Source organism: Rhyacophila brunnea, unplaced genomic scaffold (assembly GCF_057557595.1).
Source record: "Rhyacophila brunnea isolate RB1 unplaced genomic scaffold, BYU_Rbru_1.0 scaffold_8, whole genome shotgun sequence".
NCBI classification, from domain to species: Eukaryota; Metazoa; Arthropoda; class Insecta; order Trichoptera; family Rhyacophilidae; genus Rhyacophila; species Rhyacophila brunnea.
The window spans coordinates 37,790,777-37,814,002 of record NW_028233350.1 but is presented as its reverse complement, the minus strand read 5'-3'; the positions used below and the strand labels follow the sequence as shown (position 1 = coordinate 37,814,002).

At 32.1% G+C, this 23,226-nt stretch overlaps 1 protein-coding gene across 1 annotated transcript in view; it reads right to left on the bottom strand.

The window, feature by feature from the left end:
- Positions 1-21,972, bottom strand: part of LOC147064193 (tyrosine-protein phosphatase 10D-like) — a 183,321-nt gene extending 161,349 nt beyond the window's left edge. The window contains exon 1 of the mRNA XM_085959245.1: positions 21,649-21,972. Within this exon, the coding sequence (XP_085815371.1) occupies positions 21,649-21,720 (72 nt within the window). The 5' untranslated portion in view covers positions 21,721-21,972. The remainder of the gene's footprint in view (positions 1-21,648) is intronic.
- Between the last annotated feature and the right edge of the window lie 1,254 nt (positions 21,973-23,226).

Below are 23,226 nucleotides of genomic sequence, written 5' to 3'. Positions count from 1 at the left end.
GAATCAACAAGGTCAGCGCATGATCGCTCCAGATGGAAAGAGATTGTTGGCAAGATCGGAATTTCAGTTACCAAATCGATAGTAATGAGTCAAATGACACGAATAGATGCATTAATTTAGTTTCTTTTTAAAAATTGTGAAAATAATATCACTAAATTCCCAATTTAATACAGAACAGAATTGTCCCATGAAAATATAAATCACTTTTAGCAAGAATATGGTAACACTTTCGCCGAGTCGACATGATCGTCGATAAAAATATCTTCTCAAGAAATAGCCGACTAATCTTTGTGAAAAAAAAAACACTTTCGAATTTTACAGAAGACAACTACAATTGAATTATTTACAATAGATCGCATGCTTTGGACGAGAATTATAAGAATAACCAAACAACGAAGAAAAAGTGTAACAATTACATAATAAAAAATAATTAGAAAGGTATTTTGGATTCTGTAAGAATAATTAATAGTGCATATACTTAGTTTTAATAATTGCATGCCTGCACGTACGATATTATAAGCGAAAGGGCGTTAGTGAAAATTTCCACATTATATTACATCACATGTTCGATCCTAAAAGGATCTATGTGCCTTCACAGAGTTGATTTAGTTAATAAAATATTTTTAAAGAGTACCTAAGTGTAAAATTATACAATACATGTAAGGACGCCAGCTAAGTATATCATTTTTTTTAATAATTTATAAAACAACGTCCACCTAAACTCGCTCTCACGTAAGTGGAATATACAAACCGTATTAAGTTTGGCGATGGCCGAACGGCTGACGCGTCGGCCTATAATGTCGTGGGTCCTAGGTTCGAATAATGGGTCTGGCAAATACACAATTGTTTTTCAATTAGTGTTTGAGACAGAGTATGAACATAATAGGTTGAGCAAGTGGCTAATATCTATTTCTAGTAATAAAAAAAATCTGTTAATAATCCACTCTGTGGAGGCCCATATTATGATCTTCTTAGGATCGAACAATACTTCAGAAAAGTACCTACGTAGCGAAATATAGATACCTTGTGAATTTTATACAACAGTATGTAAGCATACCTAAGAGAACGTCATTCAGATAAAGCCACGGATCTTATCCATACAGCCTCAAGTAAAGTAGTCTCAAGATTTTTTCTGAACCTTCTACACCGTACTTCAACTAGTGCGGTACCCAAACAATAGACCCACTTTCATGTGTGCGTGGAATTAAATAATTATGAAACATTTTGAATAATGAACAGCCAAAAAAGTACGCAAGACTTAACTTCTGTAGTACCTTTTCACATGCGCTCAATGTAAAAAGATTCACACCATCCCTGTGGCTAAGGTACTGGATGGATCTTTCGACAGACAGAAGGCAGTACAGATATTTCCTGGATGGAGTCAGGAACCACAGTGTGTTATAATGCCCACGATGATGGTAATAACTTATTGCCAGAAAAAATAGTACGTAATCTACATATGTTTATTGATCCTACTTCATGTTTATTAAGTAAGTAGGTATTGTAAATATTATTATAGTTTCCATACAATACATATGTACATGAATTTATTATATGCACTTAAAAAAACAATTAATCATTGATAACAGTGATAAGAAGTGAATCCAAGTTCAGTTCAGGATTAGAGCAGGGATCGGAAACTTTTTTTTATCATCAAATGCGGAATATAAAATTTGGAAAACGCCACACGCACACAAGAGGTGCAATTATGATGCCTTGTAATTTTGTGTAATTTAAAACTATTTTGCATTGAAATCATTAAGCACGTACTTTGTACATGGTTATGATTATTTAGGTCAATCAACAGGATTAATCACAGAAGAAAAAGTGCAATAGGAGATATAAAATAATAATTACAAGATAAAAAGAACTTTTTATATACCATGTATTAATAAACATAGAATACTGAAATGTCATTTTGACATTTCATATTGATTTCCATAATAACGCACGTATATATTAATAATTTAGTTGCTAGGACCCCCTTAGCAACCAATAATAGTGTTTTACTTATTACGATTTTTTTCCGAAACATACAAAACACGAAAATTTGAACGGTACGAATTATCTAAACCTCATTTAATTTGTTAGCGATGTCTGCAAGTGTGGACAAGCGTTGAGTTTCCAACAAATGATGTGCACGTGCATTTGTATATTGATCTGGACTGGGTTAGGCTTAAATTTCGCTTTGTATTGTAATAAAATACATTATTTTTTGTCGATTAATATTAATGAATAAATGTGTTAGTGTACGAAAAACTCACTAAACTTTAATTTACTTACTTTAAAAATATCATTCAAAAGTAATTTAAGAGCATACTTCAGTGAAACGGCAAATAATTTTCAACTATAGGGGCGACGAAATTTCAGACTGGCTGCCAATCGGAGAGCGACAGTCGAGCTGTAAACACGTCAATTTGTTTTCTGATGGCGTCGGGGGGATTAATTCTGAAATCGTGTAAAGATGACTAAAAACGTTACCCATTTACTTGAAAAAGAAAACATGGCAATGAATATATTATTATTATTACGAATAGAACAATACACATAACATTAAATGGACGCATGTTGAATTTTTATGACAAATTATGTTTTGTTCTGCACGCGTCGTTTGCACAATCTTCGCGTCGCGTCGTCACGATCGTTTTAGACCGTGCCCCAGCTGAAGTATAGCCCTTAATAACTGTCTTGCATTAATCTCCATTGTATGGTAATTATTATGTCGATTTCACACAACTTTTGGCGAAAAGTGTAACATCAGCACAAACGCGAGAGTTCTTATAAACTGACGTTTTTCAGAAGCGCTGGGCTTTTTTTATTTACATAATATTCATATTTATGTAAGACTAGAGATTTCAATACCCAATTAAAATATCAATACCGGTATTTTGATATTTCTTATTGAAAACCGGTATTCGTTATGACGTACAGAAAAAAACAAAAGTATCTACCAATCAATATAAAAATCTCTTTAAATATTGTATAACAAAAATTAAATAATTTAGTGGAAATGTTGACTATTACAATATTTTCGACATTGATTATAATATTAATAATGTAAAAATAATTTTACCGTGATTTCAGATAAATCTAAAAGTACACTTGAAAACTTTAAAACCCACGATTGACTGGTGAAGAGCATTTTGAGTGAATTCTATAATGCAATTTTGTTCCGCAGATCAATACAATACCAACGCTAGTCGTCTGTCAATAAGTTTGTTATGTTAATTTAAATACATTTTATGTCTACCTTTTTAATACCGAAAATATCGGTATATACGATGTTTAAAACCGGTATTCCGGTATCGATAAATAATATTTTAGAATACCGGCGGTGGAATCCCTAGATGAGACAAATACAGAAAATATGCGTGACGAAAAAATATAGCCACTGTTCTGGACACGTATATGACATGGTTTGTGGCGCTTCGAAAAAATGCCAATGTGTAAGGCAATGGCGAAGGGTGGAGGTAGGCTGTTAAGATCCACCATAAATGGTGCACACTAAACTTTGTCAGTCATACGTACTTGTTTTCATTGCAAAAAGACTACAATTTACAGACGGCGTTAGTTAGTTTTTAAAATTTAATCAAACCCTGAGAAACCAAGCCATAATATAATAGTCAAAAAATAGTCGTCTATTTATAAAATATCTAAAATTATGCAATTAAGTAAATCATACATAACTTTGAATATTTTATGGATATAATAATATGTTTATCTATTATACCTAGTTTGGTTTAGACAGGGCTTAATGAATTTAAAAATATTAACTTATATAATATTCTTAATCCAACAAAACAAATAAGTATGAATTAAAAAGTGTGCACAATTTGATCGTATCGCCCAAAATTTACCAAAACTACTATGGTTTGGTTAGGCAGGGCTTAATTGATTTTTAAAAACTAACCAATAGCAAATCGAATACGTATGACTAACAAAGTTTAATGTGCACTTTTTACGGCGGATCTTAACAGCCTACCTCCACCCTTCGCAAATGATGTAAGGGCTCTTATGCCAAGCCGATTGGAATCCGACGTAGGTGTCGCATTGCCGATCTCTGTTTTGGAGTTTTCCATTGTACCTACTTCGCACATCTCAATAAACTGCAGAAAAACGTGTCCGCTAATAATTGTATTAATAGTACTTAGTTACTCGTTATTGTAATACCTATAACTATAAATTATTATACTGTTATTCTAAGAAATAAAAATATTATTACCTGTAAGCGAGTTCTGCCGCCAAGATAATAAATACATACTTGAAACATTGTCATTAGTCATTACTCATTATTTTTGTAAACGTGTCTCAAGTCAGTATTTTTGTATTGATAATAAAACGTACTTGCAACTAAAATTAATGTATTTCTCTGATAATAAGATATTGTATATAGTCTTGCGTGACCATAGTCATCACTCAGTCATCACCACTCATCTCATCAGTCATCATTATCATCACAATAAGTCATAAATAATGCATTAAAAATATCTGAACGAATGCCATCTTATCAATACCTAACCAATATACATTAGAGACATACATATAAATGAGTTGCCTAGAGTCTTAACATAACTCAAATATTCCAAAAATTGAGTTTTGAGATGATCGCAAAAAACCATCATAACACTTTTTATTGTAATTAGAAGACAAGTAAATGAGTGAGTGAGTCGATTTACATAATTTAAAAATACATATTATGTAGATATATAGGTATATCGTCTCTATTCTGGCAGAACACACTAACTGGAGAATACTAGTTTTGAGTAATTTGACTTTGAAGTTGTTAAAATGTTTGAAATGGTCTATCATGTGAGTTTATTAAGTACCTAATCGTAAAAAGGATGACTTTACAATAAAGACTGTTTATTTATTAAGAAGGTTTCCAGACGGTAAAGTTTGAAATAAGGAACATTTTTGTATAACTCACTCAATATGTCATTTTTTCGAATTAGTGTCTTCTGCCAGAACAGCGACGATATTTTATACTCCTAAGGGCCCAGACGTACAGCACACTGTGAGAAATAGAGCTCCCTGATTGGTTAGAAAAGCCTTGATGACGGAACTCCACCATTGAAAAATATGAGTTATGACACCAACAATCAGATGGTTTGTTTAAAGTGTCTTTTGATAGCCAACTATTTTACCACGTTTTTATTAGCTCGTATTCTTGTTTGTCCGGTATAGATTTTTTCTTGTTTGTCCAAGATTTTTAACTAACTTCCCGACTAGCTAGACATTTAAAACTTTTAGAATATATCAGAACACGACGACAATGCTTTCTTTTAATACTTTTGGCCATCTTTAAGCAGAATTGAATTCATTTTTAGCAGCGCTCGAAATGGAAATTTTTACGAACCGGAACGCTCGATAATTTTATGACAATATTAACGTTGTTATCTAATTGTGTATGTATTTTATAAAAATAAGTCTGTTAGATTTTTTATTATATGACATATCTAGCTCAGACGGTCAAATTAATATTTCCACAAGACGGAGCGATAATTTTGGAGATTTATGAACCGGAACGGCGCTCCGGTCCATTTCGAGCCCTGATTTTCAGTTAATTCTGTTTTGTATGTTTCGGAAAAAAATTCGTTAAAAGTAATATTTACTACTCACTATTATTGGTTGCTAAGTGGGTCCTAGCAACTAAATTATTAATATATACCTACGTGTGTTACTATGGAAATCAATATGAAATGTCAAAATGACATTTCTGTATTCTATAATATCAATTCAGTATTTCTATCAAGTGCAATAAAAAGTTTTATTAATACATAGAATTGTCAAGTTTATATGATTCAACAGTTCTTTTGTCTAGTAATTATTTCTTTATATAGATTAATGCCTTTAGAATCACTTGGTATAATATTTAACTCACAAATGACAAAATTGCAAAATGTGAGTTGTTATGACTCTCGGCGATTCAAATACAGTATAACCCCTATTTTACGTTTTTTAAGGGACTGAAAAAAAAAACCTAATTGGAGGGAAAATGTAAAAGGGGGTTATTGAAAAAAAGAACATTTAAATTTTATGTTTCTAAAAAAATAACGTTTTATTAAAAAACAACATTCAATTAAAATTTATATTGAAATTTTTTTTATTTTTTATTAAAAAAATCATGTATATTAGTTTGTTGCATTTTTGTTATGTAGTTCTCACCTTACGCCGTTCGAATGTCACGACCCAATCACTGTCAAGCGCGCGTAACTCGCATATTTTGAATATTTCCGACGTAAATCGCGGGAAAGAAAAACGTAAATGCGGGTATTAAATGTACTGAAATACATCTGGACTGAAAAAATTACATTCAATTGCCGGGAAAACGTGAATTCCGGGCACGTAAAAACGAGGTTATACTGTATTGAATTAGGGTGGGAAGTACTTATTAGTATTATCAACTAGGTAACCGTTTTTACATAGGTAAGGTTTTTTTTATTCAACGAATAATTATTCACAAGATATAAGAATGTAATGAATTGAACACAAATAATTCGCAAACATACATATTTCAAAAAATATGGTGCCAGCAATGTGATTTAGGTACCGATTTTAGCCAAATGCGCCTAACCTAATTATGAACAAATTAAAAATAAAAGTAGCATTTTTATTTGACAAACATAATTTTGGAAACAAAACACATTAGCTGGAATCAGGTTGGTGCAGGTTAGAATCCTGTCCGGCACCAGTATAGTGTTATTTTATTCATGAATTTATTCATAAGATTTAAGGGTGTAAGATTCTTAATTGAACTTACATAATTTAAAAATAGCACAATAATAATTGTTTATATATATAGCTCTAAGATTGTATCATTTTTGTATTAGCCGCCATTCGCCAATATCCCGTTGAAGCGGACTGATATTATAGTATGTGGAATACCTACGGATAAAAATAGATATATTATTCTAAATAAAGTATATTTATTAATAATCATTTGTGCAACGGTGTATTTACATAATATTATGTTGTGTCCAGGCTAATCATTGTTATAAACAGCTGTCTCCACAGTATCGTGGTATCCAATCTCCATTATGAGAAGAAGTAGAAGAGAGAAAAATATTCTCATGAAAGAAAATTACAAACATATCAAGCATATATCTGCTAATTACTTATCTAGAATTTAAAAAAGATCCGGATTTTAACAACATTATTTTGTATGTAATTTCTATTAAATTTATATTATTTAATCTGTAACATTCATCATTCCAGCTGAGTTAATTCAATAACACACCTGTGATGTCATAATATATCAATACCTACAAAGTTTCTAGTTAAACTTAATTGTTTATTTACTAAATTACTTACGTATAATCAAATGAAATGAATCATAATTGTTTGCTTTACAACAGGTGTAAGATGTGTACAGTGCGAATGGAAAATGATAATCTCAAAATAATAAAATATAAGTGGAACACATCATAACAAGAGCAAACTATAGCTCGTATATACTTGTAATTTAATAATGTGTTAGTATAACCATCGCCGTGTTGTTTGTAGGAGTTCGCATTTTGGGGGATGAGAAACCACATAAAGAGGGGTGGGTATAGCTTAGCAAGTTCGGTAAATCATACATATATAATATTATGGCCGTCAGGATTTATTCAAAATATACATGGCAGAATATATGTGAGACCGGATGACATGTTCTTCGTCCAGAATTTCCCCGAGTGGTGATTTGTCCGCATTTTTAAAACATCTTCTGCCTATTTGAGATGCGACGCTTATTTGAAGAATGAAAGAGTGAATACTCCGATGACGCCACAAACGCGTGATGCTCCAGCAATGCTGTACCGTCGATAACGCAACTTTGCAGCCAATGGCGCGAAAAAACAACTATTTATAATGCAAAGAAGTATATTTAAAAATGAATTTTATATTAAAATCAAAGACTAACAATAAAATATACTTAATCAGGGGTCGCAAACAATAATTGAGGCTTTTGATTTCAAAACACAATCTCCGTCAATCTCTGTTGTTTTTATGGTAAACGATAAAAAACATATTTTCTTAGTATAATTTCAATTAAATTGTGTTTTTGTTGTATTGAATGGATTAAACAAAATTGTTGAATTATAATCATCTTTAAAATTAAAAACATAATAATATTATACACAATATTAAAGAATGTAGCATTGTTTACTACAAATACATCTTATTAATATACCTATACTACAATACTCCTGACGCCATCTATACATAAACTTATAATATTATTAAGTTAATTAAAATTACAAAGACGCAAACTAATTATTATTAACGGAATTTCAAAGACTACTGGTAGCGTAGATATTTTAAATTATTCATACGAATGACACATGGGTCGGTAGCGAGAAACACTGATTTAGAAAGTGAAAAATGTGTGTCTAAACAGTGGCCACACGGTGGCCGCGCGGCATAAGCGTTGGACTATAAAGCCGTGGGTCCCAGGTTCGAATCCTGGGTCTGGCAAGTACACATATTGTTTTTCAATTTGTGTGTGTCAGGGTATGGACCTAATAGGTTGAGCAAGTGGCTGACATCCATTTCTCGTAAAAAACAAAATCTGTCAATACAAACCTCCACTCTATGGAGGCCCATATGATCCTATCAGGATCGGACATGGTCGAAAAAAAAAAAAAAAAAGCATCACCATGTCCAAGTTGTATTGTAGCATTTTTCTAATCACTAATGTGTATGTTTCTGAGGCGTTTCAATGTATTATTTATTATCATCTCATTTTTCGTATTGTGCAGGTTGTGCATTCCGCAACCTGGGGCCTCAATTATGACAAGTTACATTGATACTAGGGAATCCAATTCCGAGCCAAAATTCTGATCCCGGGATTTCGGGATTACAATTTGACAATCCCGGGATTAGTCCCGGAATTGGCATTTTTTCCATTGTTGATATAAAAATTTTATATTTACAAATAACATTGATAAAATCGGTCAAAAATAAATCTAGTATAATTTATACTATTTAAGACATTTATTGTTAATATTGTATACGTTCATCTTGGAAATACATAAGTTTAATCGAGTAAATAATATTTTAATATAAATAATAATGTGAGTTTAATATGAGATTGCTGTTTCTGATAGTAAAGACTCAATGAATGGGTTAGCGAGATTTAAAATAGTAAAGCAAATCATGGTGTACTTATGGCCTTTCCGCTTCATAAATCTAATTAGTCAGCCAAATATGAAACTGCCGTAAAACGTATGAGATCATGATGGAATTACTTTGTTAATAGTGGGAAGCATTGTTTTTTCTAATCTTTCTCATTTTTATTAATTTATGTGAAAAAATAAATGAATCGGCAACTTACACATGGGTATAAATATAAATCCAAACTTCATTCAAACTGTTTATTTCTAATGTAGTTATTTGTTATTAAACGTATTTTTTCTGTTATATTTTCGTTTTTATTTTATTTTCCATAAAAATTGATAAAAAAAATCAATACCGGGTTTCATAGTTATCGCAAATACCTCGGGATCCAGGGATTGGAATCCCTAATTGATACATCCACAATGACGCAAGCTGTCATATTCAATTCTTTTGTTTCACTTTTTGCAACCCTTATAATGATTATTGTGGATGAACAATTAACGACATAAGTACTTACAAATAATTAAAATGTAATATCTTTAAAAAATAAAGTACTAACGAATAGGTACCTATTGTCATATTACTTCGTACGTGTACAAAAAATGCTCGCAGGTCATAAGTTATACGTTACACAGAGGTTACTTTGCACAAACGTAGAGGGCACATTAGTGATTTATTTGATTTAAATACAGTCTGAGAATTTCGCAATTTCAGAATGAATGAACATTAGCAAACATTCGATTTAACAAACAATTCGTATCCGGTAACAATCGTTTCGATAGATATGAGTTTTCCGACAATTAGATTGCCAAACTGGACATTCTGATGATGTCGTTACAGCCTGAAACGAGCTACTGTAGAAAATTACTGGAAAACGCAATAATTCATGTTAAATCCAATGATTACAATTTTAATATCGTGCATATTCCGTGGCGTACCGAAAGTGATAATGTGAAATAATTTTATACAATAACCAAACACCTAGTTCGTAAAGCGGCTGTCTTTGTACAAATACGACACCGTGAATAGTTTAAGGTCCTAATGGGTTGTGCGAATGGGCAAAAACTAGTCTTCTTTATTTTATTTTTTTAATTGAACTGCCATTCTATTCAAAATTATATTTATCAAGCACGATTGGATAAATTATATTAAGTAGGTATGTAATTTATTTATTGGTTTTAATATAATAAATATCCTTGAATATTTTAGGTATATGTACAACATGGCCTCTACGAGGAGGGGGGTAATAGGGTTCTAGTTTGGGGGCTGGGACGTAGGAGCCAGGCGTGGTGGGTCGACCAGTTAAGTGAGATAAACACAGGTCATAAATTTTCTTTTATAATTATTTTTAATGTTTTCTAAAAATAGCTATTTATTAAATACGGCAAAGGGGTCGCATTTTACTTGGCTACTACAAAAGGAGGTCGAGATCAGTGCTTCATACGATGCTGAGTGTTGAAAACTCAATAATTGAAGTGGATTTAAATAAACATACTATAAAAATCGCTAAAACACATAGAATACCTACCTACCCTCAATTTACCCTTGCGGAACCATGGGACTCCGTGAAATACCACTTGGGAAACGATGGTGTAGTAGGGCATCACACTGCCATTAACCTGAGCGTGCCTGCACGAAAATTCTGGTCCAGGCCACCGACATTTCAATATGTTTAAAATCATGATAAATTCAAATGGAACATAGGAAAATCTATATGTACTGTGAACATACGCAATTTTTCTCAGATAATATAGGTTTTACACGGCTACACGTTTTCTGATAAATCAATACATACATAGATTCGTAATAAAATGCCTTGTTAGGATTTTTTTCTAATAAATAACTGAAAATTCATGGCTTATCGCATGGTTACCTCGATATAATAAATTTACAATCTGAGAAGTTGGTTTATTTCATTATTGTGAATTTTATGAATGATTAAATCAAGGTTTTTCGGTCAGATTGGCTAGTAACTGGTTTAGGCAATAAAAAAAATATTTGGCGGAAGATGTGTTTGCTTGACTACGAATTCGAAGAAGTCAATAAAAAAACATAGTAAGGATCACAGATCGCTTGTAAAAACCCAATAAAAAACGAAGCAAGAATTAAAATGATGAAATAGGTAAATGAGAGCCATCATCCATGAACATTGAAAAAAACCTAATTAAGTATTATAAATGATTACTTACCATATTTTTATTGTTTAACGTAAATGCATGTATTGGAAACTTTGGTTCCATGAAGAAACAGAACAGCGATAAATAGAACTACGACATTTCAGGAAAATTATAACATTTAATATTGAAATTGTCGTATCTCTATAATTTATGTTGTGTAGATTTTTAATAACACAGGTTTTCATTACGGCGTAAAAAATCAAATTATATAATTTGTGCATTCCTAATCGCTGGAAAACCTTAATTAAACAGGACTAGACTCGGTATTGCCGGTAAACTAGGTATATTCTGTGGAGTTCTGCATGATTACCAAAATCAAGCAAATAAATTGAGGTTTTTACGCCGAATGGCTAACATGCAGTGATTATATTATATATTAAATAGTATGTATATATATTTCGTTTCTAAACTTAAGTTTTATAAGTATTTAATTAATAAATAGATGGTACGACAAAAATGAATATTTTATTTTCCCCCTGGATGTTCTGTTTTGCCACTGTTATGTTTTTTCATGTTCTGTTTTGTCACCATTCTGTTTCTTCGTGTTCTGTTTCTTCGTGTTCTGTTTATTCATGTTCTTGTATGTATTTCTACAATTGTATTATATTCATAATAATAATTGAGGAGCTTAGAAACTACAGTTATTTGTATACTCATAATACATAACATTTTATAATATTTTTTTTTAGAAATTATAACTATACAAGAGTAATAAGACATTTTAATGATTTGCCAACACTTTTCAAAATTGGGAACTGCCGTTTTTATTCCTAGAGCCCTAAATTCTTGAAAAATGGTTTATCAAATAATGGTTTTATTATAGTTATTAAAGTAAGTACTAAGCTAGGTTTAGACGATTGTACAAAATGTCATAGAAATCGCCAAGCGTATTCTTTGTATAATTTCTTACACATCGGTAGCTTTTGTCGTCTTTTCGCGTTATTATCAACATTCACCTTTCTATACCACGTAATAAGTACATACATCTAAGAGGCCACCCATGGACTGAAACCGTATGCCATACTAAACTAATGATTTCTGTTCATGGAAATATATTTTCACAGTAGCCGATAGCTGCCTTGTGTATAGAATATATGCGCTGAGGTACAATACAAATTACTGAAGTGTGTACCTATATATATATAGTTACAGTGCTCTAAATTTGATGAACTGACTTATCTTATCTTTTGGGGGATACCACGAGATAAAAGATTAAATATCCCATTATCAAATCATATAATAATCTTCCTACACTAAAATGAGTCAGCCATCATTAGATAAAAATTTATCGATTTTAACTAAATTGACAGTCACTGACTTATAATATATATAGCGGATGGTTTACCTATATAGCGTCATAATAATGCACATTTTTACAGATACCTGTAGGTCATATCCATAGAAAATAATAATTTTTATTTTGATTGTCATTGCTAAACATGGTGATAGCAAATTGCCATCAGATTAATTATTGTTCAAGCTACATTTACGGAAATAACAAGAAATTCAAATGCTATGTGCTTTACCTGCAATACACTAGGGGTCTGGAATACCGGAATTTCACTTAATTTCTTGATTTGGAATTGAATTCAGAGATGTCGGTAGGTACGTTTTGTTCTTGTTTTTTTTTTTCAATAAAATTACCGAATTTTTGTGATTTAAATACCTAAGTATAAAAAGTGACGATATACAATGTTTATACTTTATGTCAGTAATTATGGCAAAACATCGTACCTTATTTCATAAGGAGCACACTTAAAACCAAAAATAAGTTTCGTGCAATTTTCCTTCCAATTAAACTAACATAACAATTTTTTGACCTCGTCCGATCCTAAGAAGATCAAATATTACGAGAAATGGATGTTAGCCACTTGCTCAACCTATCAGGTACATACTCTCTAACTCCATTTTTTCAGTCATACTTATTTGTCTTTGTTGAATTAAGAATAGATACACATTACAGATGGTTTGAGTTAATTTCTTTTTTAAATTCATTAAGCCCTGCCTAAAAGCCAAACCATCTTCGATAAAAAACATTCTTTTGTCTATAAAATACCTTTTTATTTCTATTTTATAGATAAACGAATATATTTTGACAAACTAACCAACACTATCTACACATTGTAGTCTTAGTCAAATTAAAACGAATACATTTGACTGACAAAGTTTAGTGTGCAATGTTTATGGCAAATCATGACAGCCTACCTCCACCCTTCGCCACTAAATCTATCTACTCATCATGACGGATTGTCTTTTTATATGCCCGACATATTGGCAAATAAATGTTATAGTAGAAGTGTGAAATTCTCTTCAAATGAGTTGCAATGCAAAGTCACTTGTAGCTAATTTCATATGTAGACAGATTGTTTTTTATTTGCTTCAATTTCATACATTTAAGCTCCATCTCTGTTGAAGGAGATTTTCAACATCTTTCGTGTAAGTATATGTTATAAAGAAACGAGCTATCTTTGATATAAATATTGGATAAAAACTCCAAAATCCCGGGATTAAAAATTTTGTCCCAGACTGCAATCCCTACTGCAGAAGTCAAAGTGTTATTAATTGTCAGAAATCTTAACGAAGTCTGGCACGCGATGTGTACATTGCAAATACCCAACTTTCATCCGCTGAACTGTCGTTTTCTCCTCTGTTATCTCGCTCTCACTCGTGATAAGTTTGAGAGTGAATGCATTAACAGACAATAGCAAATGCACATTCCACACATCGTTAGACTTAACCCATTCCAGACATTAGTGAGTAATCGATCCACTAATTCTTACGACCGTGATACCCACGATGAAGGGTTAATATATTTAAGTAGGTATCTAGTGAATCTCTCAATAAAGGATTGTTTAAATTGCAGAATAAGTGTAGGTAATAAATACGTGTAAATCGTATACTCGTATAGTGGCCATGTCTAACTTCAAGAGGCTGTGATCTACTAGTTAGTATCAAAATTTGCAGTGGTCTACCACACTCTCCAGTCAACATTATCCGATTCCACAGAAGTATTATATTTGGCTGACACTAAGGTGTAACAAATTAAACATATTCTTTTTAATAATATCTTTTTAAAAAAAATTTTTTTTTCATTCATCATGAAAATGATAAGTTTTGGTCTTTTTTGGACACTTAACGTCAAATTGTTGTTCTACAATGCAAATAGTCTACTGCGCGATGGTAAAACGAACTACACCTCAGTTTAAAGCGCGGGGATTTACATTGCCTCTTTATCTCACTCCTGCGGCCGGCCGTGCGAAATTCGGTACAAATCAAGTGATAAGACGAGGTAAGGCGGAGTTGGCCATGGTTAATGTTTTCCTTTCAAAATCATAATGAAATATATTATAAATTAATTTAAACGCATTTTACATTATATTTCGTTGCATTCTTTTTTATGGGCCTATGGTTTGATTCACTAAAATACATCCCATGATTGACGTGTTGGACATGAATGGCGTATATAACTGTCATACACAATTTGATGCCAACATAACTTAACAATCGCACAGCCATTATACACAAATAAAATTATTCTACAAAACTGGATAGTAATAGAAGTAACTGCCTAACATATCCATGTATTCGGAAATCAGATTATAATCATTATTATTTCTCAAAGTACGTAGGTAGGTAAATATACTAACTTTGGTTAATACTGTCATGTAGTATATTAGCCATAAAATAGTTCGATCAAGAACCATAGAGAAACAAATTTAATAAATTCGAAAGCGCGCGTTCGATGTTCAAACAATATTTATTTCATTTACAGAATAGGTACATGTTGCTAACTACATACTCGGAAACTTACGTACTTATTATGGATATAGTTTAACATTTTGACATGTATAAAACTTGAAAACATAATAAAAGTTCTGATGTTTGTAACAAGTGTCTACAAACACATCGGCGGCGTGCTTGGTGCTTCGTTTGAGGCAGACATAGTTGCGAAAGTCCCAAAATAAAGAAAGCTTACGTATTAATATCGATGATGATGTAGGTATTTAAAACGATGTTCTGCGAAGCGAGTAGATGTCGCATGCTATTATGAAATTTGGCTTACAAGTTACAATATTATGCATCACATTATTATTTGATGTTTTCCATCACTATGAATGTCAATCATAATATCAATATTGTCGGTGCATATGCATAAGTAAGAATAACAAGTAATATCGTGTTTTTTTTTTAATATAACAAAGATTTTACCCGCTAACATAGTCGTAAACTCGTAAATTATACTTAATATTATGATCATATGCAAATAGGTAAAAGTGCGCAAACAGTTTTATGATATTATAGCAGAGAGCTGTGGAGATTTTATTTATTTGTTTTCATTGAACTGAATTCAAATTGCAGATGGTATTGGTTAGTTTTTAAAATTCAATTAAACCCAGTATAAGGCAAACCTACTCTTCGCTATAGCCTTAAGGCTTTTATTGTTCTATTAGTAACAATAATAATATATTCATTGACATGTAAAGTAAATGGGTAACGTTTTTAGTCATCTTTACACTATTTAAGAATTAATACCCCCGTAGCCATCACGAAACAAATTGACGTATTGACACCTCGACGTTCGCTCTCAGACTGCCAGCGAGTCCAAAATTTCGTCGCGCCTATAGTTGAAAATTATTTGCCGTCTCACTGAAGTATCGCCTTCATTTTAAACTTAGCGATTCTACTGTTCCCCCAGTCAAGTCGCCTGTATCTAGAGATGAATATATTTTTTCTATTAATTATTTACTTAATAATATAATGTCCAACATAAATTTACATTCAACACAAGTAAAAGTACTATAATACCGGATGGACAAATCGAACTGTGCCCAATTTTCCAAACAATAATTATTAGTGTAAGTGTAAAAATTTTTGTAGTGCTGCGAGTAGGGCCTCCGAAAAATTATTGATAGGTATGCCTAAAGCTAGTTGAAAACAGATACGAGTCGATATATTATTTCCTACGTCCTACAGCAAAGTGACAGTGTTTTATTTTTGGCTGAACGGAATCTCATTCAACATACAAATCAAGGTCTATGTTTTTTTTATATCAGGCGGCCGGCGCCTTTAATTCGCTGTTTTCACTCTTGGTAGTGTGAAAATATTGCAAAATCGTTGATAGAAGACTTTTTATAATATTATAATAATTAATTCGATGCTAATGATAATATCCTTCACCGAAGAACCGAACCACCAATGTGGGAAGACCACAGTTCCACTGGATCGATAGGTTGGAAAAAAGGAACACAAAAATAATTTGAATTGCGTTACCTTCTAGATGCGGTTATAAGAAGGTATGATTACCAATATGTACGTGTTAAAGAATATACCTATGTTATTTTTAATATTTACGACTGTATCAAACGCAACGCGGACCTATTTAAATATTGGTAACATTTGAGGATATTCACTGGGTTTTGTATGTCTCGTGTTTAACGGCTTGCCTCTCATTAAGTCATAAACCAAAGATGTCATCGAAGTCTTGACTTCCGCATGCCTATCGTTTTAATATGATAATATGTGAGTGCAATATTCTACGAGGAATTCTACGAGGAAAAGAATTCAGAAGGTCAAAGTTAGATTTGAGCATTCCAGAAAATTGTACGAACGTAGTTTATCGAAAACAGATGGCCGTATGGCGTATCGTATACTTGTATAGTATTCAAATGCATGTCTTTTAAAAATACGTAATAATAATCACCGGAGTACAAGGGACAGACAGAAGATAATAGTTACCTAAGTAAGAAAATTATAAAGACAATCATATCGTTCTTATGGGTATATTTATATATATAAATCTGAATGACTCAAAAGTAGGTAGGTATATGCTGGTAAGTATCAAGACGTACCTACCAAATATCCGATAATAATGAAGGCGTTATTATCAGGTATACTTATTTGATAATAATTATTAATATCAAATTGCTAACTTTCTTATTGAATCTAATAAAATTGGAACATTATTGTCTGCAACGTTCCACGAACAACGAGTCATTTTTTTTATTTGAATGCCATCTCTTACCGGTAGGTACAACAGCTTACGGTGAACAATTTAGATTTACCCCTATTTGATATGTAGCGCCATTAGAGAAATAAACATATATACATACATAATATACCTACCCTATATCTACGACATCATAATAACGCGTGTAATGACTGAGTCAAGAAGATATTGTGTGATGTTTAGCATATTATAGAAACCTAAAAATAGTTTTATGCTGCTGCACATTGCGAACCCGGATATGACCGGTCGGATGGCTTTCAGGATTTTGCCCAGATGTATCCTTTGGCGTCAGAAGTTGATAACTTTAGAAAATAACAATGGCGGGCCGCGATATAATGTGATACAATTTGAATTATTTTACAGTTCGAATTTCAAATGCATTAATTATTAAACACGCTTTAGGCAAGTTTCCAAATTTAAAATAAATTATAATATGACAAGAACATAATAAATGTATTAGAATTAGAGAATGGCAAGTATGATTGTTTTGAAACACTTGAAACTTTTATTATTGAAAACCAAGTGCAGCCTAAGATGAACGTACTGTCTGAAATTTACAGTCATTTATCACTGTTAATAAATAACTTTGACGACTATTTTGGGGAAGACATGAAAAAATTTGATTCGTTCCGTTGGATTTGTAACCCATTTCAAGACGACTTACCAACTAGTAAGTCAACAAAAGCAAGTGAAGAACTCGTTGATTTATCAGAATATACGTCACTGAAAAATAGTTTCAATCGTAAACAGTTATCGAAATTCTGGCTCTCAGTTGCTGATAATTATCCTTGCATGTTAGATGAAGCTATGAAAGTCCTCCTCCTCTTTACTACCTCATATCTATGTGAGGTCGGAATTTCGGCTATGGTTAACATTAAAACTAAATACCGAAATAAATTGGATATATCAAACTCACTGCGATTAAAAGTAACTAAAGTTGAAGTTGATGCTAAAACTGTAATGAAGAAAAATAAGAAACAAATACATCCTTCCCATTGAAATAACTTTGTAAAAAAACCTTGCAGGTGTAGGTACTTAAGTAATATTTTTTTTTTATTTAAGTTGTGTTTCTTATTTCAACAGTCTTTCATTCATATTGGTTTTTTATTTCAATTAGAACAAATAAGACAGCATTAAGTAGTTCCACGACTCGCCACTGGGGAATCGGAGCATAACCAATATTTATGCCCTCATTTCTCTAAGACAGCTAAGAGGTGGGTCCCAAGATTGGAAATTTTTGTTAGATGGGTCGAAGCCCAGTCAACTTTGGGAACCACTGTATCAGAGCATATGGATCTCTAATACCTTACAGGCTATTTTTTATTAGGTTAAATTATAGTTGATTGAATAATATATAGACTATAATTTATTATGGTCCTCCATTGTGAATGCATTGCAGATTTTAGTAATCATCTAAGTATTAAAATTAAAATATTACGATGCTAATCATGTGCTGCTTTTGTTACGTATTGCAATATAATAACATTATGTATTATCCTTCTTTCTCTACTTATATTTCGATCACAATGACGCCCGCTAGATCGACGAACTTTAGTTCGCTGAACGTACGTGGCAGCGAAGAACTAGGGACCGAGAAGTCCGGATTAAGCTATGGGGAGGCCTCCATCCAGCAGTGGATCGACCCCGGCTGATAATGGTGACACAGTCTTACACTATACAAAATAAATAATAATAATAAATATATAATAATAGTCTCAAATCATTGTCAATCCCTGCATCCGGATTCAAATGTGAGAGAAATAGGTAGGTACTAACTACTTGTCTGTGGTGAGAACTCAAAACATACAAAACCAGCTTATAATAATTTAGTACCTACCTATTATAGATAACTAGGTACATCCGTTAATGCGCTTCTGTTCTCTCCTACATATGGATGACAGAAAGGATTTAACTTACTGTCGTCATCCGTAAATGCAAGCAATATGCAATATTGCTATAGATACAACGTTATTTGTAGTGTATAATATATTTCTGTAGTTTGTAGTGATTGTGGTCGCAAAACTTTTCAGACATAAGAAGTTTTATAATTTATACCTATACTTATCGTATTTTAAAAAATCAATTTACCAGCTGAATGCAGAACTAACTCACCTTTGATATATTTTACAGAAGTGGTCTTTGAAACATGCTATTTAAGTTATTTATTTATATAGACACATTTATGCATAATTTTTTTCATCAATAATCATCCTACTAAAATATGATTCAAATGAATGTGACTTGAATAGTTCTGCATTCAGCTGACGAATTTATTACAAATGACGAGTGGCATTGAATTTATTCTGGTTGTTTTTCCAAATCAGGTGGGTAATTGGAAATAGGTAACAGCAATCGTTAATAGGTTAGCATCGATTGGTAGCGTAGCAAATCCAGAATAGCATGTCCAAGCAACAGTTATATAAAAAACGTAATTCACAAAAAGAAAACACCGGTAGCTACATAAAAAAATATTTTTAATGACGGCCAAACCATAAAACACAATAAATACAAAGCAAGCTGAGTGTCCTCAAATATTACCAATATTGAATGCGCGTTTCGTTTACTTAACTTTAATTTATATTATGAAGCTGACGTAAATATCGAAAATAACATAAATTATTATTCTCTACTCTCACTTGTGTGACACGTGCTCAAGAGTATTCCATATTTCTCCGCACGAGAGAATTGTACCATTTTACAACCACACCAAAACAACTAGTCCTGATGTTTATTAAATTATGCAATGGTATAATCAATAAAACCCGATACCTAATAAGTAATAATAATATGTTTTAATTTACTATTTCGGACGGCGTTGACCAGTGATTCTGGTATTACAGTAATTCATACTCGTACATCGATTTCAATAATACAATAAAAAAAACCTAGTACTTGTAGTACTAGTCCATGTATATACATATACTTATAGATATAGATGCATACCTATACATATAGGTATAAAATAATAGTGTTGGAATCGGTAAAAAAAAATCGCTAAAACACACAATTACAATACAATACTAATGATTGCTCGTTGAGAACAGTGTGTAGTGCAGTACTTCTCAAACTGGAGGGCGCTGCCCCCTAGGGGGCCCTGGACCTCCTGCGAGGGAGCCGCGAAATATTTCAGTATTGGAAGAAAAAAATCATAAAAATGTGATTAATATCTCGCATTAAACAGAGCAACTTCTTTGCAATACAATTCCATGAATCTAGTGATATTACAAACTATGCACAGTTAATGATTTTTGTAAAGATTGTCAGTATGATTCATGACGATTTGCTTCTCTGTAGGGAACTTTTGGCGACACCAAAAGAAATAAATCCACTATAATCTAGAAAATCGTGATACAAATGTAGGTACATAATATAATAATAAGTAATGGTAAATAAAATACTGTTGGTCACTAAAGACTAAATTTTTGGGGAGGGGAGCCTTGGATTTTTTTTCTGATTTCGGGGGCCATGGTATAAAATAGTTTGAGAAGCACTGTTGTGATTAGAATATTTAAAACTTTTTCTTTTTTCTTTCGACCATGTCCGATCCTAATAGGATCATATGGGCCTCCACAGAGTAGAGGTTTGTATTGACAGATTTTGTTTTTTACGAGAAATGGATGCCAGCCACTTGCTCGACCTATTAGGTCCATACCCTGACACACACCAATTGAAAAACAATATGTGTACTTGCCAGACCCAGGATTCGAACCTGGGACCCACGGGGTTATAGTCCAACGCTTAAGCCGCGCGGCCACCGTTGGCGTATATTTAAAACAGTGACTCGGAACTATTTTATATTTTAGCATTACACCACTGGTTGAGAATAGCGGATTGTAAGTAGGTACATAATAATAGTTTTAAAACATACTTAAGTACCTATTTTTGATAATATTATTATAGGTAGTATGCAATAACAAAAACAACATTATAATAGAGTTTACCACGTAAACGCTAATTCTTGAATTGGTGAAATTCATCGAATTCTAACATTGACAGCCTGCACAAACTATGCGAAAATGATTATTGGGACTGGGATACGAGTAACCTGTTGATACCTTACACCTGCATTATTGAAACTAAATTTACGTTCATACGTAAAATGCCACAACAAAATTGCGGTGGAATTACAATAACGATAAATTGTTGTTATTGTGATAATAGTAAGTCGCTAAATCTATCAGGGCCATAAATACATCCAACTTCATACACATTACAATGAAAACATTGAAAATTGTTATACACAATACAACTTACCAAAGAACATACACAGGTAAATAAATTGCATAATTCAACGTGTCCAATACTGTATTAATTCGCAGGTGAATGAATGGGAAGAAAATAGATTATATTAGAAGTAAATTAACATACCCTGAATGCAATCAGAATCCATGCGGATACAGAAAATAGAAAATCCCATCTGAAGCAGCGAGGTGAGTTCATTTTGTTAAAATATTCACAACACGACTATAAACATGTTACTACTTTACTTTCAAAAAAACGCATTGAAACTTTCGATCACTTTAAATGCATTGCAATAAAATACGATTACACTTATTCTAGAACAAATACACTAAACATACACTTTGTCATCACTAATGATTGTCGTATAAGTAATTATACAACTTTTAAAACTTTCATTTCTATTGTCGCAACTTTATACACCCCTCCCGCCGCGACTGACTTTAGTCAACTGAAAAAGTAAAAAATAAACTGAACTCTGAAGAGCACAGGAGCAGTGTTGCCATCTTTTTGCGACCGAAATATAGTACGCGGTCCAAGAAATTATAGTATTTCGGTAAAATTATAGTACGCGTTGTCATAATAATATTACATATTTAGCTCATTTTCGTAAAATCGTCACATACACCATAATATTATTATTATTTGATTTGCAACGACGATATGTTGAAAATGTATGGAATTTTTGCTTCTCGCCAAAAAAAATAACGGAGAATTTAAGAAATTTCGATCCCTTTTTTATTCAGCTACCTACCTATTGCGACCAAAAACGCTTAAGGGGACGCTCTAAAGAATTGCCCTTGAGAATTGAAAATATGTTTTTTTATATGTGGTCCGGAATTGTTGGTCTACTGGTAATATTCAAAGGTCGCCGACAATGCTTCGGTCTAAAGTAAATAATGATTTCTTAATTAAATTTAAATCATAAACACTGTCGAAGTGAACAAAGTATGTGGTGACCAAAAAATGATATCGTCTAATATACGTAAATGTTTCTTAATTCAATTTGTTAATCAGCTGTTTGGTGAGAAGTATTGCAACCAATATGATGGATAGCCACGATATAAACTTAATAATATATTAATAACGTTTTAACCTGAAATTGTCCGAGAACTAAACAGACGAAGGATGTTTGAATGCCATTTCTCATTTACGCAAGTATATACAAATTTTGAAGTTATCTTGCGAAGTAAACGATTATCTGACCTTTTCACTATATTATACATGCACCTACATGCAAATGAAATGTTTTCAAGTAATTGATATATATGGATTATAGACCATCGTATTATTTTCTCGAAATCATAAAGATACTATAATATTATTTGAGTATCAACCTGTCTTCAATTTGAATTGAGTTATAATATACACCCGTAGATAGGTATATCAATAATCCACCCGAGTTATCAGTATGTATTTGCACAGGTTTAATTAAAAACTATGATGAAATTAACATTTTAATGATTTACAGATTTTCCTGTGTTAATAGCAATTTTAATGATAAAAGTTCAAATTCCGACATACCTACACCTACTCATATCAAAGTACACTTCATCACATATGTGAAATATTTTGATAAGCAAATAAGAACAGTACAAAAACGCTTGGAAATGTGTAATTACATATTCCATCTGTACGGTAAGGTATTATTAGCTTTCAATTATTTGTAACTCTTTAAAACGTAACCATTAGGGTGATAAAACCAAC